Below are 27,321 nucleotides of genomic sequence, written 5' to 3' on the forward strand. Positions count from 1 at the left end.
ATCATAACTTTTTTAGTTATTTTTTTCCTTTCTTTCAACACATTCACTCTTTCTTATACATTAATTTTCAATTTGACCCTTATTTTTTGTCTCTAAGGTAAAAGGTAAAGGTTCCCCTGCACATGCGTGCTAGTCTTTTCCAACTCTAGGGGCCGGTACTCATCTCCGTTTCAAAGTCGAAGAGCCAGCGCTTGTCTGAGGACGACTCCGTGGTCATGTGGCCGGCATGACTAGACGCCAAAGGCGCATGGAACGCTGTTACCTTCCCACTGTAGTGGTCGCTATTTTGCTACTTGCATTTTTATGTGCTTTCGAACTGCTAGGTTGGCAGAAGCTGGGACGAGTAACAGGCGCTCACTCTGTTACGCGGCACCCGGGATTCGACCTGCCAAACTGCCAAACATCTGATTGACAAGCTCAGCATCCTAACCCACTGAGCCACCGCGTCCCTGTTTTTTGTCTCTATAGATGGCCAAACTTCTCAAATTATTACTGGTCACGAACTCTGTATCAAATCTAGAATTATTATTAGTCATTTACAAACCACCTATTATCTTTCCAGTAGTATTTGTCCATCTTAGAAGGTCTTATTTTATTGTCCCATATTTAGTAAACATTTTACCGAGCAATATCAATACATCCACTTGCTCTAATTTCTCCCCATTTCTATAATGTGCACACACTCTCACACACATGTAACTATAAAATCATTCCATTTTCTATCAGACACAACTATGCTTGTTCTTTCACACATTAATTTTCAGATTCACACTCCTTAGTATCTATCTGACATTCACTGGAAATCAGATTGTCAGCCAACAAAACAGTAAAAGCTCCGTGCAAAAGTACATGTACATTTACATCTGCAACCAACACACTTCTAATGTCACCAGTACAATTGCTTATACATTGAACCATAAATATATCATAAAGCAAGGAGACATGACACATCCTTGTCTAACTCCTTCTTTGTGCTGAACCATTTCTTAAGTGTTTTCATTCTCAGCTAGACTTTGCATTTAAACCACTCTTACCACATTAGCAGCCAAAATTTAAAACTCATATTCATGCAAAAAATTCCATACTCTGGGCATTATCATTTTATCATACATACAATATCTTCTTTCATCAACTTTCTATTCATTCGTCTAAATTAATCTGCCTAATAATACAGATTTATATTTTTGCTTTCTAAAACACTTTATGCAGATTCCTACAAATTCTTCATACAAAAATTCACCCTAGCAAATAATGCAAATATTTTCCTAATTGAAACCCTCAGTTTCAGCCAGAAACAGTATTATGAAGCTATCACTAATTATAAAACTCAATCTAATGCTCATCCTCATGCTAAAATTATGCAGAGGCATACTGCTTGATTATTCAGCTAATCGCTCATGCTGCCAGTAGGAGTAGCTAACCAAAATAGGAAATCTGCCTGCAGTTTGTTTAGCATTATATGTAACCTGTGATGCTTTGTTTTTATACAAGCCAGAAATAAGAAGCCAGGGGGGATGGGAGGCGGGAAGAATCAAAGTAGAATTCAGTTTCTTAGAGAATAATCCAAAATTACTAATTTGAATGTAGGTCTTGGTAGAAGGATTATCAAGAGGAGTCAAGTAGAAACAATTAGTTAATATTGAGCTGGGAGATTTCTGCGTATACAGACAGATCTTTGTGGAAATCTTCTGTATTGTACTCTATAAAGGCATATTTTGATTGACAGACTGACTGATTGATTTGTATGCTGCAGAACCCATAAAAAGTCACTGTGGCATAGGAATGACAACTGGAACTACAGTGCCACTCAGACATATCTTATAGTCCTATTCAGATATATTTATAACTCTTCCCTCCTTTCCCCCAACTAACACTACTCAGATGATGTTAACTGCTGAAAAGACTTGTGTATTCGATACAAATACACACAAGAGAAAAACTACATAGACTTTTTTATTAGGAAAAACTTTGACCATGTAGTCTTCTGGCTTATGTGGTAGCCAATGTATGTACTAAGATACCCGCAAAAGTTTTACTCTTGCAGACAGTTGTGCTCTACAAATGCCTGCATCATTCGAACAACATTGCCTGGGAATTCTTGGGAATTTCATATGGTAAACATCCCAAATATTGAATGGGGCTCACGAATCTGACTGAGATCTCTCTCTCTGTGGCACTGTAGTTCTAGGTGTGTGTGTGTGTGTGTGTGTGTGTGTGTGTGTGTGTGTGTGTGTGAGAGAGAGAGAGAGAGAGAGAGAGAGAGAGAGGAGAGAAAAGGGAAATGAACTTAATTCATAAACATATTTAGCCATAATGAGCCATTATATATTGTTGTTTCTGTATAGAGAATTATCTGTTACCAGACACAGAACACAGTAGAACTAAGTAAGCCATTTAAATACTGCAATGCTGTATTTAGTCATATTTTGCAACAGAGATTTAAGAAAGGTCAAAACAGTAGATTTTCTGACAAGAAAAATGTAAAATATCTTCTGTTATTCTAGGCTAGTTCTTATTTGCAGGCTAAAATCTAGGATTATGTTACAAATGCAGTTAGTATCAGGAAATGTCACAAGTGGATCTTGTGTAATTGAAAAGTGTATTAAAATATTCATAAACCTTTATTATTGTACCTCTCCAATATTTTTAATGACCCCCACTTCCCATTTCCATAGACTAATGACTTGGGTTATTCATACCACCAAGTTTCTGGTGGTGTTTCATTAGAATGCAATGCAATGAAAATAGTTTAAGAAATAATAGCTGTGAACTCCAGCAATGACATTTTTTCTTTTGAGGAGCATAAAAAAATAAAATTTTAATGGGCAGGGAACAGTTTACAGTGATCTGCTGATGATTCCTCAGAAATATGTGGTGAATGTCATGTACAACTTAAGATGACATTCACTTATGTACTACAATTACCCATGTTACATCTCTTAAAACTTGGTATGAATCTTTTTTTTCCTATGTATTTATCCTAGAGGGCATCATTACTATATTTAGCATTCATCTAGAAAATCAAACTCAGTAAACAGTTACTAAGACTTCTCCCAAGGAACCTGGTGTCTGTAGTTATGATTTCTGAGAATGTCATTAATGATTCTGTCTAATCTAAATTACAATATTGGGTTCTCCTCAGGGAAAGCCATGCTGGCAATTAGTAAGCTTGCATAAGTTTATAGTATATATAATTGTGAGTGACATACAGATTTCATTATTTCAGTTGTGTCCTCTTTGTTATTGGGCCAATTATTTAGTTTGCTGGAATAAAATACTATACTTTGATTAACACAGAATTTAAAGGAAAAAAATAATATAGTGAAAGAATTGAGTGATTAACACAGAATTTAAAGGATAAAAATAATATAGTGAAAGAATTGAGATGAATAACCACAGGAGCAGATGGTTATCCTTCCAGACATGTTGGGTATTTTACAAATTTAAAACTTTTTTGTATTTCACTGAAGTTTTACTTCATGTATATGTTTACATAAATGTATTGTCTTCTACAAATTGGCATTATCAAAAAATGTTTTGAGCAGCCTCTGCCAATCCTATATTTGCATTTTTCTTTTGCCCAGAAATGCCATATGCTAGATTCAGTACTTTTTTATTTTTATTATTTTTTTCTTATAACAAATATTCTTCTGAAAGAACAATGCCAGATTATGTAGGTGGCAAAAAAAGCATCAGTATTCAATCATAGCAAAATCAACGTTACATAAGAACTAAAAAAAAGAAATGTGAAGATATTATAATAGAAACTGTTGTTATGCGTCTTGATAATTAGAAAAAAACTTTGTTTATCTGATATTAGTCACCTAATTGATACTTCCATAAGTTGACACTCAACGTTACATTGGCCAAGAAAATGCATATGTATTATTATTATTGTCCATAACACAAGAAAAGCTTTCTGGATCCATCTAATCTATTGCCAAAAATGCATTCAGAAAACACATAAACCTAAACTTATTTCTGATATTCTTTGAGAAAAATTATTATACTTATACAAGATAGGATGAGATAGCAGAAAAGTCATACTGAACTTGCAAAATTATCCTGTCTCAAAACTATTTTTTGAAAATGGCAAAACAGGATTATGTAGTGTCAGGGAAAAACATGTACATTGCATGAAAAAATGTAAATACATCTTACAATCCAGTCCTGAAGATTTAACATAATGAGCCATTACATGTTGTTTCCACATTGACACATGTTCATTATCAGACAATGCATTGTCAAACTCTGAACCATCAATGTTTTTTGAGAGTGTTATTCCTTGTCTTTCCCTAAGTCTCCTTTTTAAAAAAATCCCTAACCTAGTGAATGCCCCTAAGTTTATATGTCAATGCCTTCTACTAAGGAAATAGAATTTGTCATTAAGAGTAATAGCCTAATTTCCCATGAATCCGTGTAGTTCCTTTTAAAACCTTCTAAATTCATTATCATCACACCATACGGCAGTAAATTTCATATTTAACAATATTTTTGTTGTTTATATTTATGTTACTACATTTATATGACCTCCCATCTTGCATAAGTGACCCATTTAAAACATCAGTACAATACAGTAACTCAAAGTGCAAAAGAAAAATGAACACTGAAGAAGAACAAGACAAAAAAAAAAGAACAGAACAAAAAACTATGTGTTATAACACGTCTTATTTTTAATCTCTGAATAAACTGTAAAAATAAAATTAAGACAAAGAACCTGTTCTGTTATTCCCGTATTATTCTGCACTTAGTGTCAATGGTACCCTTTATAGCTGCGACTTTCCTTCCTTATTTTCGTACCTCTCCCAAATACCTCTTAACTACTCAAGCTGTGCAATTAACTGTCTAGACTCACATTGTGAGTGAGAGGGGTGTTGCCTAAATTTGACAAATATAATTTAAAAAAAAAGATTGAAAGATTTCCTCACTTGCTCCTGGCTCATACCATAGAGAAGAGACCTCATTTCCTCAGCAAGCCTTCTCAGTTTGCTCGCAAACCACTTTACGGCCTCAGCATCTTTTTAGGTTAGTCCAAGCAGATATGCTGATGAGAAGGCTACATTAGCACAAGCTGCCTCCTCCCTCCAACTAGCACTCAACCAAATGCGAGCAGCAGAATCTCTTTTACCTCATGTTCTCCTTTCGATGAACCGTCACATACATTTCATAAACTCTCCCCTGAGGAATCGCCCCCGCAGGAATCAGCAAACTTACTCCTATAGAACAAGATGACAAAAAAAAAAACATTGAAGAAAATAAAAGAGAAAGGGGAAGAGTCTGACCTTTTGAATAATATGCTTTTTGGAGATTGACAGAATTTTACCCAGACTCTTGAAACTGAAATAGGATTTTTTTACAGCCATCTTAATAGATGTGGTTTTCTGACTTGTTGGTGCCACCGTGTTTGCCTTCTGCATTCTAGGAGTCTGAAACTGCTTTTGTTTTATTTAAGAAACGAGCAGATGGTTGCACTGCTGTTTAGATGGGAAAAATGAGGGGGGGGGGGAAAGCCAAGAGTTGCATTTACTATTCCAAACAGTAGTAATGGGATCGTTGTTCTTGGCAAATCTTATTTAATGAAACTTGGAACAAAGGGCAACAAAACATTGTTCATGAAACAACAGGAGTCTCTTTCATGTTCCTGAGGATTTCAGCTTTATCTGGTCATTATTCACCATTTAGATGAACGAATGTAAATCTGGCTACAGAATGGGGAATATTCGCTACATTTTTGTATTGCCAGCTGCTTGGGATATTTATTGGATTACAATTTGTAATAGAGCTCATAAGAGTATGCTGGCAAAATGCAGTTAAATTGTAATCATTTAAGATTCAGCAGCTGCAAAATTAAAAGTATTGTTAAAATCTATCTAGGTCTACAATCCCTACCCAGATCCTCTCCTCTCAGAGGAAGCCTTTGGGCAGGTGTGGTAGGGATGTTAAAAGTCACAAAAGTGCTTTTCAAAAGGCAACTGGATTTTGTTTTTCCTTGAAGATGTTTTGCTTCTCATCCAAGAAGCTTTTTCAGCTTCAGTTCTTTCAGCTTTTGGAACTGAAGAAGCTTCTTGGATGAGAAGTGAAACATCTTCAAGGAAAAACAAAGTGCAGTTGCCTTTTGAAAAAGCAACTTTGGGACAACCATGACCTGGATGACCGAGAATAGACATTTAAGGATACTAAAGTTTCCACTGGTGAACATTCTTAATGGTTCGGGAAGCAATCACATTTCTATTGATAATATTCCATTTCAGACATTATAAAAGGTAAGAAGAGTGTCTGTATGATGAGAGGAGAATGTTGCATTATCCCTTTGCCTCTTATGAGAATGTTTGCAAGCTTCAAGACAAAGAGATAAACAGGCAGAGAGTTTGCTAGTGCTAATTAGATGCTGTCCTCATGACCATCCAGATTCTGATGTCAACAAACTTCCTCAACATCACCCCTGGCCTGTTGGTCTTGCCCTGCTATGTTTTCTATATAGAAACTATTGTATGGTGTCATCATCTAAATAAGCAAATTAATTAACAGTGATTACAACACATTGAATATTCCCCACCTTCCCTTTCTAAACCCCCTCCTGTATGGGAAGTTCCCCAGTGCTTCCCAAAGTCTGGCAAGAACTTCAGTCTAACTTTAATCCATCTACGAGCTGTGGTGATACAGTGGTTAGAATGGAGTATTGCAGGCTAACTCTACTCACATTGCCAGGAGTTTGATTCCTTCGATCCTGACCCGCTCAAAGTTGACTCAGCGTTCCATCCTTCTGAGGTCAGTAAAATGAGGACCCAGATTGTTGGGGGTCAATATGCTGACTCTGTAAACCGCTTAGAGAGTGCTATAAAGCACTGTGAAGCGGTATATAAGTCTAAGTGCCATTGCTACATTGTTCTGTCTCACATCATCTCTTCTTATGAGGAGACAGAACTTACACATAAATAAGTTGATTGGAATACCTGCAAATGGTCATTATAATTATGGAAGAAATAATGGATTTTCTTCTTTGTTATTGTTTTTTTTCCTATTTGACCACCAAAGAGCTCATTTTTCTTTAAAATATAAATAAATAAATTCTGAGGTTGCAAATGCAGACAGAAAGGACTACTGTGTTGTAAACATCTGCCTTCTTACTGAGCTGGAGGAAACAAACTGAGATTTGGAACTGATTTCTTTTTTATAATTAGTTTGTTCTTTTTATGTCAAGTGACAACAGAACCCTTTTTGCCTTGAACTTCAAAGTTTTCTCCCTCTTCACTTCTTTAATTGTGATACATGAAAGAAAAAAAGCCAAGGGCTGAGCATCCTACTTCAAATAGGTTGACAGTAAAAGGTCTCTGTCGGATGGCAATGACTCAGAGTTTTTGCATTTTTCTCCTTCAGAAGACTAAAGTTACTGAGAAGAATACGTATAATAGCCAAGTAAAATCAAATGGGAGAAAAATATTTCTCTGATTTAAATGTAGGATACAGCTTTCTATAATGACCCAAACCTTTGCTAGAGAGGAGAAAAAAAACCCCTCCAATAACTCTGGAAATACCTGAGAAATGTTCTTTAAAAGCAAATGACTGTAAATAATAATTTACCTGAATTCGGTACAATCAGATGACCTCCAAGAGAATTGAAGGTCCCAAAAGCAGTGCACGATGGGTCTGTTTGCCGTGCAAGGCTCTGGTTTTTAATGTTTAATGCTTCATTGTCCAGTAGGGATTGAGTAATCTGTGGCGAGAGTTTGGATGAAAAATCGGACAGCTCATCCTGGGGTGTGACTGCACCAGAATTATTGAAAACTTTGATCTTCAAGTTGGGCAGTGGATCCAGAATTGGAGAGTTGGTCATTGGAATTTTATCAGAGACGTCATGCAAGGCATAGACCGGACCCCTATACATAGCTGCTGCAGAAGTAAGATCAGGAGGTACAGCTAGGAGATCTGTTTTAAAGAAGAAGAAAAAAAATGTAATATTAAAATCAAGAAGCCATGGCCTTAAAAACAGCATTCCCAACAGGCTTTTTCTGGATTTGATATGAATAAAACCCTCAGAGGGTTCCATATTCAACCTGGCCTCTAGGGCAACTTGGAACATATTTTGTTAAAAAAATATGCTCATAAACCACAGATAAAAAGTAATTTATATTAGTCATGAAAGGCTTCACTTTCACTGACTGAGTATAGGGTTGGGCTGTAGAACTTGAAATCTGAAAACGTTTGAAAATATTAACCTGCTGCATGCAGCTAAAATTATGTGTGGAAATTTGTGCAGTCATACTAAGGCATTTCACATATGAAGATTCACCTTTACAGGTAAGAACCGGATGTTTTTCCAGATGATTTCTGTGCATCATGCTTATGGGTAAAGAACATGGTTAAGTATTCCTAAGATAGGATGGAAGAAGCACGGCTGTAACAGAAGCAGCTTAAATATTTGAACTACCTCTAATCAATAATTTCTCATAGATGTAGTATATCAACCTGCAGTTCTAGAGATGTACCAAAATATAACTTTTCCAGAAAGAGCAGCAAAGATTCCCAAAGCTTTGGCAGACTGACTTCTGATTTGCACAGGAGTTTAGACCAACAAAGTGATCAACAAAATTGACAGAAATGTTGGAAAGAGTTAAGAAAGCTATGACAATGTCAGCAAGGCAGAAAACAGATCTAGGAGATTGTAAAGGCCTAAGATCTAGCTAATGAAAAGAAATCCCCAGGAGGCTAATAGAGTTGGGAAAGGATGTGAAAAGTACTATATCTTTGAAAAGTCTTTGAAAAGCAGAAAATACTTTGTAGAAGATTAATCAAGCTGAAGGACAACCTTGTCAACCTTATACCTTACAATATAGGAAGCATCCTCTTACAGTGCACAAATCTTACTAATTTGACAAACACAAATTATCACCCACCTGGCAGAATACTTGGTGGCTTTAAGTTTGAGCATGCTTATACAGTATATGCTGGCTAAAAATTACTACTACTGCTACATTCAGTTGTATTTTAGAAGTGGGGTTTTCCTGAGAATGGATTCTAGAAGATTTGAAGAACTTGGGAAGCAAACTGTGATTAGAAAAGTTTTCCAACTAATGCAATCTATGACAGCAACCTAAGTGCAGTGAAGTTCAGGATCAAGTGCTCTCTTGTTTCTTTATAATAAAGGACAGATGTTAGGTGTGTAGAAGTAGGTAGAACTGAAGTTGTACCTTTCTTCAGAAGTTCATAAAGCTGAAATCTGATGGCCCCCACAATGTATCCTTCCAGTCAGTCTACTGTGTTTATGTGCTTTAGATGCAATCTGAAGTGTTCTCGCAAGCTAGGCTGCAATGATTTCCCTGCTTAGTAAGTGAGTATGGCAAAATGAAGAAAAGCTGCTGCCTCAAAACCATAGAAACCAATTCTGGAGTGAAGGAACCCAGAAGGGGAGAAAATATAAAAGGGCATCTTATAGGCTATAGGTCAGTAAACATGTAATCAAGGAATGGTCCAAACCCCAGGTTGGCCATTTGAAGTATTCTGACCTTGAAAATAATGTTTCGAGATTGAAAAAAGCTCCAGACTTTATGGAATGTCTCATTTTGAGGTTCAAATACCTCATTTACAGATAAGATTTTCCATGACAAAAATGCACAGCAGATTCATAATAAATTTTTGAAGGAGAGCAGAAAGAGATCAGGAAAGATTCGAGATTATCTTCCTCCCCAAAATGTGTTTTTGTAGGCTATAAATTGTTGAAAAGCATATGACTATCATGTAGTCTCCATTGTTTTGAATATTTTAATCATATTGGTTTCCTCCTATTGAAACGCACAATGAGCAGATTTTTTTTGCATCTTGCATCTTCTAAAAATTTCATTGGATGGACATGGGATGGACTTCCTCCACACAGAAGCAGGAAATGAGAAGTGGCAGCAGTGAAAATAGAATAAATTGGAAGAATTGGAAAAAGTGAGAAAATTAAACAAACTCTTTCTTACTTAGTACTGTATTCTGTGGGAAATTCTGAGGGAAATTCAAAAGAATCAAAATTTAAAAAAAATCACAATATTTTGGATGTTTTGTAATTTTCTTATCCATTTGGCATTTCTTATTGTTCATGTACAGTATTTATTTTTCTTCTTCTACAGCATAGAAAAATGTAATCCTTGTATGGCTGAACTCTATGAGTCCTGTTGATCTTCATGGAAAATCTTCTTGAAAACAAATTCTGAAAAATGGGCAACCGCAGGTGTCCGATATAGTTCTCTAGTAAATGAACTGATTAGAAATAAATTTATAGACCAAACTAATGGAAGTTATCTTGGCATGGCAAGGCTAAATAGAAAAGGGAATGGAAGCTGGAAGGGCCTGCATTTCTCCTCCCAAATTATTTTTTCTTTGAATCCTATATAGGCTATATAATTGATGAAGAGTCCCTGATCAAAGAACTTACAATTTAGATTGGGTAAGATGAAAGGACCCCTTCATGGATTACTGCCTTGTCGTGGCGAAGGGGCTTGCGTAATTCAATGAAGCTATGAGCTATGCCGTGCAGGGCCACCCAAGACGGACAGATCATAGCAGAGAGTTCTGACAAAACGTGATCCACTGGAGAAGGAAATGGCAACCCACTCCAGTATCTTTGCCATGAAAACCCTATGGACAGTACCAAAAGGCAAAACGATATGACGCTGGAAGATGAGCCCCTCAGGTCGGAAGGCGTCCAATATGCTACTGAGGAAGAGCAGAGGGCTAGTACTAGTAGCGCCAGAAAGAATGAAGCGACTGGGCCAAAGCCGAAAGGACGCTCAGCTGTGGATATGTCTGGTGGTGAAAGGAAAGTCCGATGCTGTAAAGATTTTTTCTCCATAGGAACCTGGAATGTAAGATCCATGAATCAAGGCAAGCTGGACGTGGTCAAACAAGAGATGTCAAGACTGAACATCGACATCTTAGGTATCAGCGAACTAAAATGGACAGGAATGGGGGAATTTAATTCAGATGACCATCAGGTATACTACTGTGGGCAAGAATCCCTCAGAAGAAATGGAGTAGCCTTCATAGTCAATAAAAGAGTAGGAAAAGCAATAATGGGATACAATCCTCAAAATGACAGAATGATCTCAGTTCGAATCCAAGGCAAACCATTCAATATCACAGTAGTCCAAGTCTATGCCCCAACCACCGGTGCTGAAGAGGATGAAATTGACCAGTTCTATGAAGCCCTACAGCACCTTATAGAACTAACACCAAAAAATGATGTCCTTATCATCATGGGGGATTGGAATGCTAAAGTAGGAAGCCAAAAGATAACCGGAATAACAGGCAAGTTTGGCCTTGGAGTACAAAATGAAGCAGGGCACAGGCTGATAGAATTTTGTCAAGAGAATACGATGGTCATAGCAAACACTCTTTTCCAACAACCCAAGAGACGGCTCTACACATGGACATCACCAGACGGTCAACACAGAAATCAGATTGACTATATGCTCTGCAGCCAAAGATGGAGAAGCTCTATACAGTCAGTAAAAACAAGACCAGGAGCTGACTGTGGCTCAGACCATGAGCTTCTTGTTGCAAAGTTTAAGCTTAAACTGAAGAAAGTAGGGAAAAGCACCAGGCCAGTCAGGTATGAATTAAATCATATCCCCGTTGAATATACAGTAGAGGTGACAAATAGATTTAAGGAATTAGATCTGATAGACAGGGTGCCTGAAGAACTATGGACAGAGGTTCGCAACATTGTACAAGAGGTAGCAACCAAAACCATCCCAAAGAAAAAGAAATGCAAGAAAGCAAAATGGCTGTCTGAGGAAGCTTTGCAAATAGCTGAGGAAAGGAGGGAAGCAAAAGGCAAGGGAGATAAAGAAAGATACGCCCAATTGAATGCAGAATTCCAAAGAATAGCTAGAAGAGATAAGAATGCCTTCTTAAATGAACAGTGCAAAGAAATAGAAGAAAACAATAGAATAGGGAGGACCAGAGATCTTTTCAAGAAAATTGGAGAGATGAAGGGAACGTTCAATGCAAAAATGGGCATGATAAAGGACCAAAATGGCAGGGACCTAACAGAGGCAGAAGAGATTAAGAAGAGATGGCAAAATTACACAGAAGAACTATACAAGAATGAGCTTAACGTCCCTGATAATCACAATGAGGTGGTCACTGACCTCGAGCCAGACATCCTAGAATGTGAAGTGAAGTGGGCCTTAGAAAAGCTGAGCAACAACAAAGCTAGTGGAGGTGACAGTATTCCAGCTGAGCTATTCAAAATCTTAAAAGACGATGCAGTAAAAGTGCTACACTCAATTTTCCAGCAAATTTGGAAAACTCAACAGTGGCCACAGGATTGGAAAAGATCAGTTTACATTCCAATTCCAAAGAAAGGCAGTGCCAAAGAATGTTCAAACTATCGCACCATTGCACTCATTTCTCATGCTAGTAAAGTTATGCTTAAAATCCTACAAGCTAGACTCCAGCAGTATGTGGATCGAGAACTACCAGAAGTACAGGCAGGATTTCGAAGAGGCAGAGGAACTAGAGATCAAATAGCCAATATACGCTGGATCATGGAGAAAGCTAGAGAGTTCCAGAAAAACATCTACTTCTGCTTCATTGACTATGCTAAAGCCTTTGATTGTGTGGATCATAACAAACTGTGGCAAGTTCTTAAAGAGATGGGAGTACCAGAACATCTTATTTGTCTCTTGAGAAACCTATATGCGGGCCAAGAAGCAACAGTGAGAACTGGACACGGAACCACTGATTGGTTCCAAATTGGGAAAGGTGTCCGGCAAGGCTGTATACTGTCGCCTTGCCTATTTAACTTATATGCAGAGCACATCATGAGAAAGGCAGGGCTAGAGGAGTCAAAAGTTGGAATTAAGATTGCTGGAAGAAATATCAACAACCTAAGATATGCAGATGATACCACTCTAATGGCAGAAAGTGAAGAGGAACTGAAGAGTCTCTTGTTGCGAGTGAAGAAGGAGAGTGCAAAAGTTGGGTTGAAACTAAACATTAAGAAAACCAAGATCATGGCATCCGGCCCTCTCAATTCCTGGCAAATAGATGGGGAAGAAATGGAGGTAGTGACAGATTTTATTTTCCTGGGCTCCAAGATCACTGCAGATGGGGACTGTAGTCAAGAAATTAAAAGACGCTTGCTCCTCGGGAGGAAAGCCATGGCAAATCTAGACAGCACACTAAAAAGCAGAGACATCACCCTGTCAACAAAAGTGCGTATAGTCAAGGCTATGGTCTTCCCAGTTGCAATGTATGGCAGTGAAAGTTGGACCATAAGAAAGGCTGAGCGCAAAAGAATTGAGGCCTTTGAACTCTGGTGCTGGAGAAGACTCCTGCGAGTCCCTTGGACTGCAAGGCGATCAAACCGGTCAGTCCTAGAGGAGATCAACCCTGACTGCTCTTTAGAAGGCCAGATCCTGAAGCTAAAACTCAAATACTTTGGCCACCTAATGAGGAGGAAGGACTCACTGGAGAAGAGCCTAATGCTGGGAAAGATTGAGGGCAATAGAAGAAGGGGACGACAGAGAATGAGGTGGCTGGATGGAGTCACTGAAGCAGTAGGCGTGAGCTTAAATGGACTCCAGAAGATGGTAGAGGACAGGAAAGCCTGGAGGAACATTGTCCATAGGGTCGCGATGGGTCGGACACGACTTCGCAACTAACAACAACAACAACAACAACAAGATGAAAGGAAAGGTAATGAGTTTTTTTTTTAAAAAAGGAAGATGAAGAAGAAGGCCAAGTGACATTAGCCCTTATAGATTAAGTTTTCTAGATGAATTTATTATCTACAGGGCATTTATTTGGAGAAATCTGCTTTATGGCATAACTCTGAATTGTGTTAATAGTAACTGGACACAAACAAACAAATCTTGTCATGCAGCTTTTGTTTAAATTTTGTTAATAGTGACTGGAAACAAACCTTGTCTTGCAGCTTTTATATTTACAGGCTGAAATCCACCATTTAGTGCTGATGAATCTATAATATCTGACTCAAAGTCTCGATGGTTCTTCCGGTATATGAATAATGCAACAGTTACCGAAATAGCCAAGCACACAATCACAGCTATCACAATGCCAACGTAGAGAGCGACATCATCCGAATCAGGAGCAGCTATGAGGGGGAAAAAAATTGGGACACAAAGGTAGAACACATTAATTGTCCCACATATTTCTATCAGCTCCTATAGATATTTATTATAGTTGTGCAAGTTAATTGGAAATCAAATGCTCTGTCACATGATTTTGGAAGGAGGAAAAAATATTCAAAGCTTTAGTCATAACTATTTGTAACTAGACTGTCGAGGCAAATTTAATCAAGAGAGCCATTTAGCACTCTTTTCAGTGCTAATTTATTCAGCAGGGCACCTGTTAATAAAAGAGGCTATTTTTCCTTTTGGCATACTGAAGCTTTACTTTTAAAAGTAACCAAATCTTAAAAAAAATAAATGGGAAATGGTGACATATGTGATAGACAATCTGCCTACTTCTTAAAGGAAAATACTTTGAGGACAGAGCTCCATAATATGGAGACATACAAGTAATTGTATGTTGATACTTTTCAAATGTGCATGTGTATTTTATTTCTTTGAGTCTCTGTGGATCAGCGTATGCATCTGTATGTATGCATCAGTTGGGGTGGCTGCATATACTTTGCCTAAAGAAATTTTAAATATCTATACATTGTTGACATGCACCCCAGACAAGCTGTGGGGAATCTATTTTTTAAATCCCAAATATGCAACTTTGCTCTAAGACTATAGGTGACTATTGAAACATTAGAAATGTGGAAGAAAATATCATACTGTCAGAAAATTCAAAACATGTTTCTAATACAGCACTGATTTCTTTTCTAAAAAAAATCATATTTTCTATTTTTTTGTGATTTATAGTAAACTTCAGATTTGAGAATATCAGTTTTATGCATGCTGACAGAATGCAAGAAGTCTGCAATCTGTCAAGAGAGCCTAAGGCAGCTGTCCAAATCAGATTTGTTCCTCCTGTTTCAAATATGGTCTGACATGAAAATCCAAACAGCCTCTGCTTTAGACAACTTTCAAGAACAAAACAACAATTAACACCAACAGAACAAGCTGATACCTCAACATGCCTTGGATAGCTTTCTGGAATGTATTGAGATGAAGAATGAAATTAGAGCCAAAGCCATCTAACTCAATAATATTTAAGGCCCTGTATTTTTGCCGTATGAATATTTTCCATGCATAATCAGCCTCCTTCCCTGGAGCCTATTCTTCCAAATGAGGTGACCAGTGATGTATTCTTTGATTGCCTTGAAGCACTGTCACCATTTGAATGTCTTTAAAGTTAAGTTTAAATTTAAAGCATCAGGCACAATTCTTCTTTCTACCAGTCTTTTAAAATACAATTGACCTCCAATTTGTTTGTAAGTGTGTGTGTGTGTGTGTGTGTGTGTATTCTTTGATGAGCTCTTACTGTTCTGTTGTTTTCATTTTACAATTGTGGTTTTATGAAGTTGCTGTCGGTTGGAGTTATTTTAGTTTGATTGTGAGCTCCCCTGCAAGTTTTGTGTTTGGTTTGATTTAATTTGGCTTTTATTGAAAGACCTGGTAGAACTTTAACAAGCATATAATTATTCATTAATTCATTAGATGGATATTGCATCTTTTCTCCCAGAGCTCAAGACAATGTTTATGAAATGCCCCTTTATTTTATCCAACAAACTCCTACAGTATATCTAGGTTTGGGCTGAAAGCAAGTGACCGTCTCAAAGTCCCCAATTTTCCATGAATAAGGCTGGATTAGATCCCAGGTCTGTCTCATCTATCTCATTATAGTCCAGCATCTTAACTACTACACCACATTGACTTTATTGTATATATATAGCACTTATATACAGTGCTATAAGGTAGGCCAGTATGATGAAGTCCACAATGCTGGTGAGGTGAAGTTGAACGTAATCAACATCCTACTGTGTTCATAGTTTATTCTACATTTATTCTAAATCTCAATATTTATCCTTTAAATTTTTTCACAATGTATATGAGCAAACTAAAAACAATAACAGCAAGGTAGAATTTTCTATGGTTCTGTTGTGGGAACTAGACCAGCTTTGGTGATCTTTTCACTTATACGTTTGTAACACATCTTCTTCACTAATCCCACTGTAATATTACTTGCCAACCCATTGCTTCCCTCAAGAAATCTTTCCAAAAACCATGCCTACGTGACATAAATATGATGCACTTTTTCATGAACAGAAAATATTTTACTTATTTTTAAATAGACCAATATTACAATATTTAACTATACTTATATGCTTAAATTGGATTCCTTATTCGCATAGGCAATACCTTCTTAAAAGAAAAGATCATGTTCTAAATATACTTGGTTTTGATTTTCTTTAACTCCTAAAAGCATAGGTGAACACCAATAGATTATCAAGAGACATCAGGTTCAATGTATTCTACTTAATGGAACTCAAAAAATGCATTTGAAAATGCTATTATTTTATTCTATTTTTCAGAAATGGCTTTCATGGAAAAAAAAAGGGGAAGGAAAGTCATCGAGGGAACCATTTCCCCTCTTTAATCAAATTAAAATGTTGCAATTGTCCAGTGCTTTGCTGGAATCTTGGTTTCTTTGATTTTTTTTTTAACCTTCCTTTCTCAAATTTGTTCTCAAGTTTAAGACTCACTCTTAAACAAGCAAAACATAACTCTGAAGAAGTTGAACCTCTCTTCCCCAATGTTTGTACAACCTGGCGGAAAGTAACTCTTGGATCAGCTAATCAGAATCCAAGCACATATTATCAAGCAACACTTACAAGAAAATCCATATTCATTCTGGGTTCTCTGTTCAGTTGAAATAGGGTAAATGAAACCTTTAAAAGAAAAAAAAGATGGGAATAAAATCAAATTAACACAGGGAGCTTTTAAACACATACATTCACACATACCCACAGTCACACACAAATGTTTTAATTTAAAAATAAAACAAAAGGAATGGAAAAGGAAAAGGGAAGGAAAGGAAAAGGAAACTCATGGCATTTTAAAATTCAGATTCAGCACAACTATTACAACTTTGCATCTCCTGTCTGCTCAATAGTCTTACTAAGAAATTAATAAGTAGACAGATTGAATTTCAGAGCCAAAAATTGGTCTCGAGTCACTAACTTTGGAGTGCTTAAAATCTTTCTTTTATTGAGCATAAACTCTAATGGATCTAATTTATTTCAGACATCAAGGATCATTAGCATATGGAAAGTCTTCTTCCTCCCAATTCCTGCCATATGCTTTAATTCCCAGGATATATTCAGAGGACTCTAAATAGTTTTTTATTTAATTATAGAAGCTAGCTGCTGGTCTAATAGAACTGAAAGAGGCTTGCCTTCAATGGTCAAAGGTTAAATATCCATTTGCCAAGCGTTCAACCCATGGAAAAGCATCATTCCCTCCACTCTTCCTTTTCCCCTAGATTTCAGGGGAATGGTCTTTAACCTTCCCTATAATAGAAATCCAATTCTGTTCTCTGGGGAGCAAGCAATTTGCCAGAGAGTTGGAAAAGGCATATGTTCCATTTGAGATCATTAGAAAATCAATAGGAACCTTGACATCATAAAGTAATTTATTTTAGATTTTTGAAGCTTTGTGTAATATTGACAAAACTATAACACATTTTTTTTCCTACAAGAAACAAATAGAAAGAAAAGTGACTTTCCCCTGATTTTTAGTGATAATGCAATTCTCAAGCAATCTGTTTTTTTCTCTCGAGCAATTTGCTCTGAAGCTGTGTAGTAAAGGGGAAAAAAAGCTGTTGTTTTTTTGGTCTATGCCAATGGAGAAACATTTAGCTGGAACCAAATTCCCACTGTGATGAGTGGAAATTGTACTTCTAAATAAGCATGTTCAGAATCAAGGAAACAGCTGGGAGGACGTTGGCTTACTTACTTTTAAAAAAAGGAACCAAAATCCAAAGAAACCTGAAATGATGGAATTTTTTTTTCCATCTAAAATATTGGATTCCAGGTCCATCTCTCAGCAATTAAATTTTGAAGACATTTTAAAATACCATGAGAATGAGTTTGAAAAACAGAAGCCACTTTGATAAGCCATAACACAAATTTCAATATAATATTGCTTAGTATTTGATGATTAAAAAAGGTTTTTTTCATCAATGTAGGCTACACTCCTATAGAGAAATGGCAATCAGTTTATCCATCTTGTTACAGAATCCTTACATCATGGATCTATTATCTTCAAGGCCCACATGGATCAAAGTATGAAAACCAACAACTTTCACAATTTTCATGCTTTAGCATGATTTTCAATAAGGAAAGCACAATTTATAAAATTTTACTTTCAAGTTTTCACTTTCTTTTGACCAAGTAGTGCAAGACCATTTTTTGCAGTTATCCTTCACAAACTAGGAACATGATACACATTAAGCAAGGGAATTCCATTGCATATGTAACTGCTGATGCTCAAATATTGCTGCACAAGTAGCATTTGCAAACACAGGATATGCTTCTCCAACCTACCAACCTACACAGATATTTTTATGTTTGTGGCTTCTTGCTCATAGTTTTCAACAATGACACATATTATGGTACCTTACATTAATAACAATAAGCTTCAAGAGAGGTATAAGTTTCTTTTTAAACCCCCCGCTCAAAAAAAAAAAAGAAAGAAAAAGAAAAAAAGTGGGAAAACCTATGAATTTCTGAAATTGAATCAGCCTAGTTTTGAAATTACTGTACATAATTCTGAGAATTTGCATGGTCATGATCCATAATAAAAAATTGATTTCAGCTGACACTATTCGGAAATATCCAGTATCTAATATACTCCCATTATGAAATGCTCCTAAGTATATATTTTCACAATTTTGTTCCTTATGCCACTGATATTGACATTGGCATGTGTTGCCACAAGGTTCCTCAAAAAGTCCTCCTTTTTTCTCTCTCTTTTGCCACTCAGCTGAGAAGTGCTATTTTACTCAAGAGTATGGAGTTGTCAGGGACAAACACAGTCAGCCCATCTCTCATTCCAAGAATCGCTAAACTAATATTACATTGCTATGTTGGATTTAAAAAACTTCTGCTTCAATTCTGAGGTGCTATGGTTTGCTTTGATAGTACTTCCAGATAAGTCATTCTTCCCATATTCCAACTGCCTGAATAAAGAGAACAAATAAATCCACATTGGGAAGTCCCAAGCCATGCACAAATTTAAGTTATAGCTACAGGTAGTCCTGGATTTATCACTGTAATTGAGCCCAGAATTATGGTCATAAAGAGATCATCATGTAACCGACCTGATATTACAATTTTTTTGTGGTGGTCATTAAGCAAACAAAAGGCTTGTTAAGTGAAGCCATTATCCACAATGTGCAATTTTTGCTGAAAGTAAATGTTGGTTTCTGGCTAAAAATGTCATTAATCACAAACACAGGTCTGAAGCAAACAACCACTGGTCGGAAGCAAACAACCACTTGGGTACTTTCTTTTCTTGAATAATAATATTCATTTTCATTTTTTCCCTCCAAAAATAATGAAGTGGGTAAAAAAGGCTGGCGAGTATCAAGGAGGTGACATCATGAATATGTATTACTCCAGGGGATCCTATTTGCAATATCGCTATTGATAGATCACCTACGCCCAGAAGATGCAACACGTAGATGCAACAGATGGAATTGGGAAGACATAAGAGGTTAAGTGATATGAATATCTAAAATCATTTTAGTTGACAGATTGAGGATCACACTGAAATTCAAATTGCTGCTGATAAGTGCAAACCTAATTTTTGTAGCTCTGTGGGACTGGAAAAACAAAATGTCTAAACCCCAGTAACTAAAACAGTTATTGCCTGTTTTAGTAACTGTTCTGGGGAAAAAGTAGCTAACAAACTTGATTTTCTTCATTGCCGTTTCAGCACACATACACCCTGGAGAACAGGGACTCATTTTAAGAATAATTTTTCTTAGAGCATTTAAAGACCAGCGAAGAAAAATATTGTGAGAATACACATGATTGACAGTTGACAATTGCTTCTGCACAAATATGAGAATTTCAAAAGTGGCGTTTTCCCCTCTTCTGCTTCTCTATCTGATCTTTACATAATAAGAAAGGGCATTTTCCTCAGATAATGAGGCAAATCTGGTGAGATTAGTACCTGTAATAACAGAAAAATGACTTTTCTCCGAGCTTCAAAGCAAGAGTAGCGTAAAGCTGGGATTTGTTCTTTTTCCTTGATCTATTTTGCTCATGGTCTCAGCACTACTGCACGGTAGGTACCTGGGGTTCTTCTGATAACACCATCACATTAAAAAAAAAAACCTCAAGTAAATGTATAAAAAGCTGCTGCTTAATTTGACTCCATAATAATTTCTGGGCATTGCTGCTCTGAGACTTGAGCTGCTGAGTTGCAGTCAACAACTTGTCTTGGGAGAAAAAGTAATTTAAAAAGCCTCAAGTGGTTGTTGTTTTTTTAAGAAGCAACACATTTCCCAAGGATTCTGTATTTTTTACCCCCTAACTTCTTGTGTCTTTAGTACTAGAGTAGTTCCAGTGCTATTAATACAGTGTTTACATATGTCCCTGCATTTAAATTAATGCATCACATTAATTTGCATGCCAGCAACCAGTCCACCCAAACAAGTAAAGCCCCATCCGCAGGATGCAGGCAGCACACAAAACCATGCACCCTCCAGTCCGCAGAAAAACGTCTCTCCAAGTAACCGGTCCCTGCTGCCCGAAAGGTTGGGGACCTCTGCACTAAGGGATCTTTCAGTGAAATTAAATACATATAATAGCCTTGTGCTTAAACACTGATCTAGGAAGGCATAACCAAAGAGGAACCAAATGAAACATGCTGATTTAAGAGAAACAAGCAGTCAGCTTTCGAAAGCAAACAGTAAATTTTGCTGCAGGCTTTTAGAGATTTTTTTTTAATATAAAACTAATTCAGAAGGAACTAAATAGGATAATTTTGTTATGCTGAAATTCTTCATCCGCCTCTGGAATGTTCTTTCAAAATCAGGGAAACTGCCATCAGAATTCTGTAAATTAGGACATAAATGAACATATATTTCAAAGGACTATGATTTCTGAATGTTGGTGTACATTTGCACAAAATAATTGATTTTTAAGATTGCAGAGAGGTATTTTGGAACATGAAAGGCAGTCACATTTTTTCAGGGATGTATAATGCTTCCGATTTTATGGATAATACAATAGCACTAATGATACATGCATGCATGCACATGCCCCACTGGGTCATTGTTTCAAATATATTTCCTTACCTAAAGAGAAAAACAGAATGACAACAACAACAATGACAACTGTAAGGACTTTCAATTTTCTGCTGGCTTTTTCACTTTCTCACTTTTGGGGAGCTGGCAGGCAGCATCAGAAATCTTCCTTTCCTCCTTTTCTCAAATTCCTTTTGAGAAAAATTCAAATTCAGTTTCTTTCCTCCCCCCCACCCGCTTAGAAAGGCTTTGGGTTTTTTTGGGGGGGGGAGTGGTTTGCACTAATGCTAGGGAAGATGGAAGGAATGAAAAATAGAGGGTGAGTAGCAACGTGGGTTAGATTCAATTATACAAGGAATGGGTGAACCATTGGAAGACCTGAAGGAGCAAGTTGAGCACAGAGCATCTTAGAGAAAAATCTATCCAGTTATGTGATCACTAAGAGTCAACACTGACTTGAAGGCACATAATCATCATCAATCAGAAAGACTTTGGTTTGCACTAATGATGCCATAGGTCAGTGCTGACACCAGATATACTAGCAATAAATCACATACACTTATCTTTTTTCTGAATAGCTAATTATTGCCAACTAGAGATCACCTTGGAATATGAAGCTCAGGAGATTCTCCAGCTATTTACTCATCTATTTGATACTGACTTTTTTCTGAGGTTAAGCTTAAGTGAATCCTGCCTTCCAAGCAGTGGAAATGTCATCCCACACTTTAGAGACAAATAAAAAAATGCACATAGTTATCACATAATAGCTATTAAATCTTCCCCCACCCCAATTTCAAACTAAACATGACTATTATTTTTAAATCTTTCTTTTAATTAAGGAATTATACATTTCTCTTTGGAGAAATGCAAGACATGCATATGTATAATATTGTAAAAATCTCATGGTTGATTTTCAAAAATGATCAGCTTTGATGCTTCGTGATTGACCACAGACCGGGTATTAAGGCAATTTGTATGTTCAAAAAAAAAAAAGTTCAAGGATGCCAAAAGCAAGATGAATAGGTTAAGACTATAAAGGAAAATGAAAGACAAGTTTGTTGAGCAGCCTTTAATTAAAAGTCATTTGGGAAGAGAATGAAATGCCCTTTTTGAAATGCCAGTAGGATATTAACATCTTATCAAATAGGATTAAATCTCTGTTCAAATCTCCATCCAGTCACAAGACTCAGAGAGAGCTTTAAGAATAGTCATTAAACACAAGAGAGAGCTATAAAGAGAAAAGAGAAAAAAAACTATGTACACTGACTTGGCCAACTTGGAAATGGACAAAATCAAGAAGTAGCTACATGAATGGCACTTTTCAGGTAGAACAATTGCAGTCCTTTTATGGGAAAAGAACAAAGTAGTCTTCCTCATCTTATTGTTGGCTAGGAGTGTTGCTCCATTATCTTATTATAACAGAATTTTTCTGGCCTGGGATGTGTTTTGGAATTATTTTACCACTGTATCCTACTCTTTAAGTAGAAGCTGCAAAGAAAAAGCTCCCTCTTGGCCCAGGCTGAGGACAAGGAGAAGGAAAGCGTATTGCATCCTCTAGCTTTCTTTTTATCTGCTTGCTACCTGTGGGAAACTGCTCCTGTTTCAGCTTCCTGGGATAAGGCTTAAAAGAATCATTGTTTGGGATACTGAAGTTGATGCTGGCAAGGTCAGCATGAAAGGGCTACTCCAACAGAGGCCATTCCTTTGGACTCTTGATGGGGACAGAGCTGAAAAAAATATGGGTAGTGGCTGGAATCTGGTTTGTCAAGACATTTGTTAAGATCTGTGTCAAGAAAAGGAGGAAGAGTGGACCATGGAGTGTGTGAGCTGATGGAAAACAATAAAAATAAAAAATCTGGCAGGGACAGAAATGGCGAAAAACAACAATTGACCCACTGGATTAAAAAAAGTTAGAGAAAGACGAGTTAATCTATTTCTCTGAATGAAGTTTGTTGCTATTTTGTTTCTAGCCAGCCCTAAATATTTTAGCTACCATTTTGTTATCTGACATGAATATTGGTACAAATGTAATTTAATATAATGATATATTTACTAAACTTTACCCCCCCCAAAAAAAAATCCCTCTAGCCCTTTTACAACTAGCTCTTTTTACCGAGGTATACAGCATTGATATTTGGTATTATTTGCAAAAAGAAAAAAAGTTCATAGTAAAATTAATTATTCTGGAGGGCAACTGAATAGTTTTTAATTTGTCGGTCAACATACAATATGGGTGAAGTCTAATTAAATCCCTTATAACAATTAAATAACTGTAAAGTTTCCACCTGAATGTTGTTGTCTACTTAGGCAACCTCCTCTAATAATGGCACTATAGCTAGTTTTCTAATTCACTCTCTGTGAAGGAATTGGTTTATTGACTATTCATCCTTTCACATTAGGGGGAAATACTAACTACAGAATGGGATTGAGAGAGAGAGAGAGAGAGAGAGAGAGAGAGAGAGAGAGAGAGAGAGAGAGAGAGAGAGAGAGAGAGAGAGAGAGAGAGAGAGAGAGAGAGAGAGAGAGCGAGCGCTAGTGTATGGGCAAGATCATTAGTTTGAATAAATGTGACGGCCAAGTTGAACCAGAAATATCACAGTTAGCAGTAAGAAGAAACTACAGCTTTGGGTGAAAAATACAGTAATTACAAGCAATGGAGAGGGGAAAGGAAAGCTCCATAGTTTTTATTCCAAGAGAAATCAATACCAGTTCAGACTGCTATTTTACACAGGAATAGGGATAGATGTATGAAAGAGCTTATTGATTGCCTGAGTGATATAACTGTAGTGAATAATAAACTGCAAAGAAAATACTTCTAAATGTGACCAAGATTTACTAAGATATCTTGTTTACATAGCAGCCCTTCTTGTGGATTGTGCAGGAAAGGTGCGATTGATTGTACAGAAAAGATGAGGCAGTTCAGTGATTCTTTGGCCAGTTCATTTAAATTGGCTTTGGGTGATCATATGGTACTACATTACTTCCTCAGTAATGGTTGCACCCATATAAAGTGCTGTTGTCAGAATAGAGGTAAGCAGCTGTCACCATCACTGCAATTCAGATGGTGTGGAAGGTAGCAGGGTAGAGAGGAATGGCAAAGGAGTGGAGAAGAGATAATAGCATTTGGCAGGATCCATACATGCTTTGAGTTCTTGGATTTTTAGAAGTACCCAATCATTCTGACTACTTCCTGCCCTCTTTCCTTCAATGCAAGTACTGAATTCTGATTAATATGAATAATAATAAATTAAGTACTATGAATACCTTTTATGTCAGAACTTGCATTGTTCATCTATTATCTTGAGTAATTCATTAATTTGAATTTAACTAGAAACTGAGGAAACGTGTATGTTAAAGTAGACATTTGATTTACAAGATTATCCTAAACCAAGATTATATTAACTGGCTGCACAATTGGAAGAACTTTTCAGCATGATGGAAGAGTAGAGATGGAACTGTGTAACAGGTAGAACTATCTAGGAAAGCAATAAGCTCTCTTGTTTTGGATGTATTTAAAGTGACATTGAAAAGCCACCTGAGATGCATTAATATGGGTTTCTAAATTGTGCAGACCCTAAATGACTGCATTATTCTCTAATTCAGATGGGCAATACAGGATGAAGACTTAAAATTTGCAACAAGATGGTTCATACTTAAATGAACAGTTTAGGAGTCTGTTTTAATTAGTCAAGAGAGTCAAGGATAGAACAGTAATTGCAGGTATAGGAAAGATATCTGATGAAGCTAGAGCAGGGGTGTCAAACTGCGGACGCGTCATCAGGAAACTGCGCCCGCTCCATTGCCGGCAATGGAGAAAAAGCTCCGATACGTTGCGCGACATCGCAAGTTTGACATCTCTAAGCTAGAGGAACAAAGCGGCACTAATTCTTTCTCTTGATTGGACTAAAAGCTTGATAGGAGTTGGATGTTATATGTTTCATTTGGCTATTTATGATCTGCCAAACAAATCTGTTTTCTTAGTTCTGCTCATATAAATTATACGAAAGGTTATAACTTTCATTCTTGCAGAGTCTTTAACAACTGCATGCTATTGCTGCTTTGCCCAACTTAAAAACTGGAAAAAATAGCCGCAATCACATTATGGCCAACTACTGTGGTTGTAAGAAAGATTCTTGAAGGGAAAGAGAGGGAGAAAGGTACCAGAGGCCTGTTTCATTTACATTCTTCGTTCTTCATCATATCAATGGAGCACTGGTATTATAAGACTATTGCCACCAGTGAAAAATTGTTCTTTGTAAGAAATCTTAGCATATTTAGTATCCCGTAGTATAATTACTAGGTGGAATAATAAATAGATAAATTCACAATCAGCTAGTCATGGTGATATGTATGGCTTTTTGTTACATGTGAGCATTAAGGCATTAAACAAACCATTGCTTAGCAAAAGATTATAACCTAGTTTAAGTTTGACTTTGATTAATCTAATAATAATGCATGCAGTGTGGCAAATTACATATTACTTTTAATGTACAATATTTAGTGAAATTTGTTTGGGAAACCCATAGGAGATTAAGTAGGCTGGTGCTTTATTCTGCAAGCAGAAAAGACCCCTTCATTTGCTTCAATGGGGTTTTTCGGTTTCTTATTCAGGAAAAAAAATCCCAGCATGCTAGGCATTAAAGGCAGTGTTTATTTTGTCTCTATGCAGAATTGCACCCTGTGGCTGAAAAGAATAGCCCCTCTTTAGTTAATCACTTGCCTTGAAGAATATTGGTGGAGCCAAAAAACTGTAAAACATTGGTGGATATGAAAATCATGGGTGGCAAATCAAAACTTTTAGAGGTCTCATTAAGGAGTGATTAAAAAGTCAAGATGACAGCTACAATGCTGCAATAGAAGATCTACTTGTTTTTTATGTGGGATGCAGAGATGATATCTTAACTTATTTTATTATAGTCTGTATAGCCTGTATACACCCCTGGGCTGGCTCATATTTCAGATTATAAATGAACAACTGTGCACCTCTCAACTGTAAAATACTTGGACATAATTAACTCAAGCAAAAAAATCTTAATTAGCACAAGGGTCTAAGAGAGTGATACCACCCTGGGGATGGCTAGTGGCTTGAGGTCACTCCTTCTGCCTTGATAACTTTTTAGTCCTGTGATATTTTTTTAACTCCGATTTTTTTATTTTAACTTTTTTCTTAACTTTGTTTTAATTTATGCTTTTATTCATGGGTTTATAATGTTTTACTATGTTGTAAACCACCAAGAGTCACTTTAAGTGATATGCGTGGTATAGAAATTTAATAAATAAATGTAATCTAAGTATACGTACGTAGGTTACTTAATAGATCATAAACTTTCCTAAAAGTAGCGAAGTCTTTAAACTTAGCAATACAACCTTGCTAAAGAAAAGTATGGTATATATATAATATTAGTACCTGGAGGAACTTTATAATATTTCCACTCCAAATTTCTGTGCAAAAGGTTGTTTCATCATACATGCAACAACAGTATTATCCTATCTAAATATAAAGTGGCAGTATAAAATACAAACTGCTGGAAATAAAGAATATTTTTTTCTTCATAATTTATCACAACAGGTCATTCACACTCCAGGTAGCTCTCGACTTACAACCACAACTGAGCCCAAAATTTCTGTTGCTAAGTGAGTCATTTGTTAAGTGAGTTTTGCATCATTTTGTGACCTTTCCTGCCACAGTTGTTAAGTGAATCACTGCAGTTGTTAAGTTAGTAAAACAGTTGTTAAGTGAATCTGGCTTCCCCATTGACTTTGTCAGAAGGTCACAAAAGGGATCACATGACCCCACGACACTGCAACCGTCATAAATATGAGTCAGATGCCAAACATCTGAATTTTGATCACGTGACCATGAGGATGCTGCAATGGTCATAAATATGTAAAACAGTTATAAGTCACTTTTTTCAACGCCACTGTAACTTTGAATTGATTGTTGTCCATTTAAGTTGTAACTTTTGAATGGATTAAATGAACTTTTGTAAGTCGAGGACTAGCTGTTTTGAAGTGATGCATAATTTGCTGTGTTATCTCCAAGGCATACAATCAGGTAGTTAATTTCAGAATAGACTTTTTTTCTGCATCTAGCATTACCAAAGT

At 36.6% G+C, this 27,321-nt stretch overlaps 1 protein-coding gene across 2 annotated transcripts in view; it reads right to left on the reverse strand.

Annotated features, from left to right (window-relative positions):
* Positions 1-27,321, reverse strand: part of UNC5C (unc-5 netrin receptor C) — a gene marked incomplete at both ends in the record, with an annotated part of 343,544 nt that overhangs the window by 26,031 nt on the left and 290,192 nt on the right. The window contains 4 exons of one of the 2 annotated variants that reach the window (XM_081333055.1): positions 5,129-5,216; positions 7,582-7,926; positions 13,910-14,101; positions 16,793-16,849. In XM_081333055.1, coding sequence (XP_081189181.1) covers positions 5,129-5,216; positions 7,582-7,926; positions 13,910-14,101; positions 16,793-16,849 — 682 coding nt within the window. The remainder of the gene's footprint in view (positions 1-5,128; positions 5,217-7,581; positions 7,927-13,909; positions 14,102-16,792; positions 16,850-27,321) is intronic. The other variant, XM_081333056.1, reaches the window with a different exon arrangement.

The sequence above is a fragment of the Vipera berus genome (genome assembly GCF_964194415.1).
Source record: "Vipera berus genome assembly, chromosome: 7".
Lineage (NCBI taxonomy): Eukaryota > Metazoa > Chordata > Lepidosauria > Squamata > Viperidae > Vipera > Vipera berus.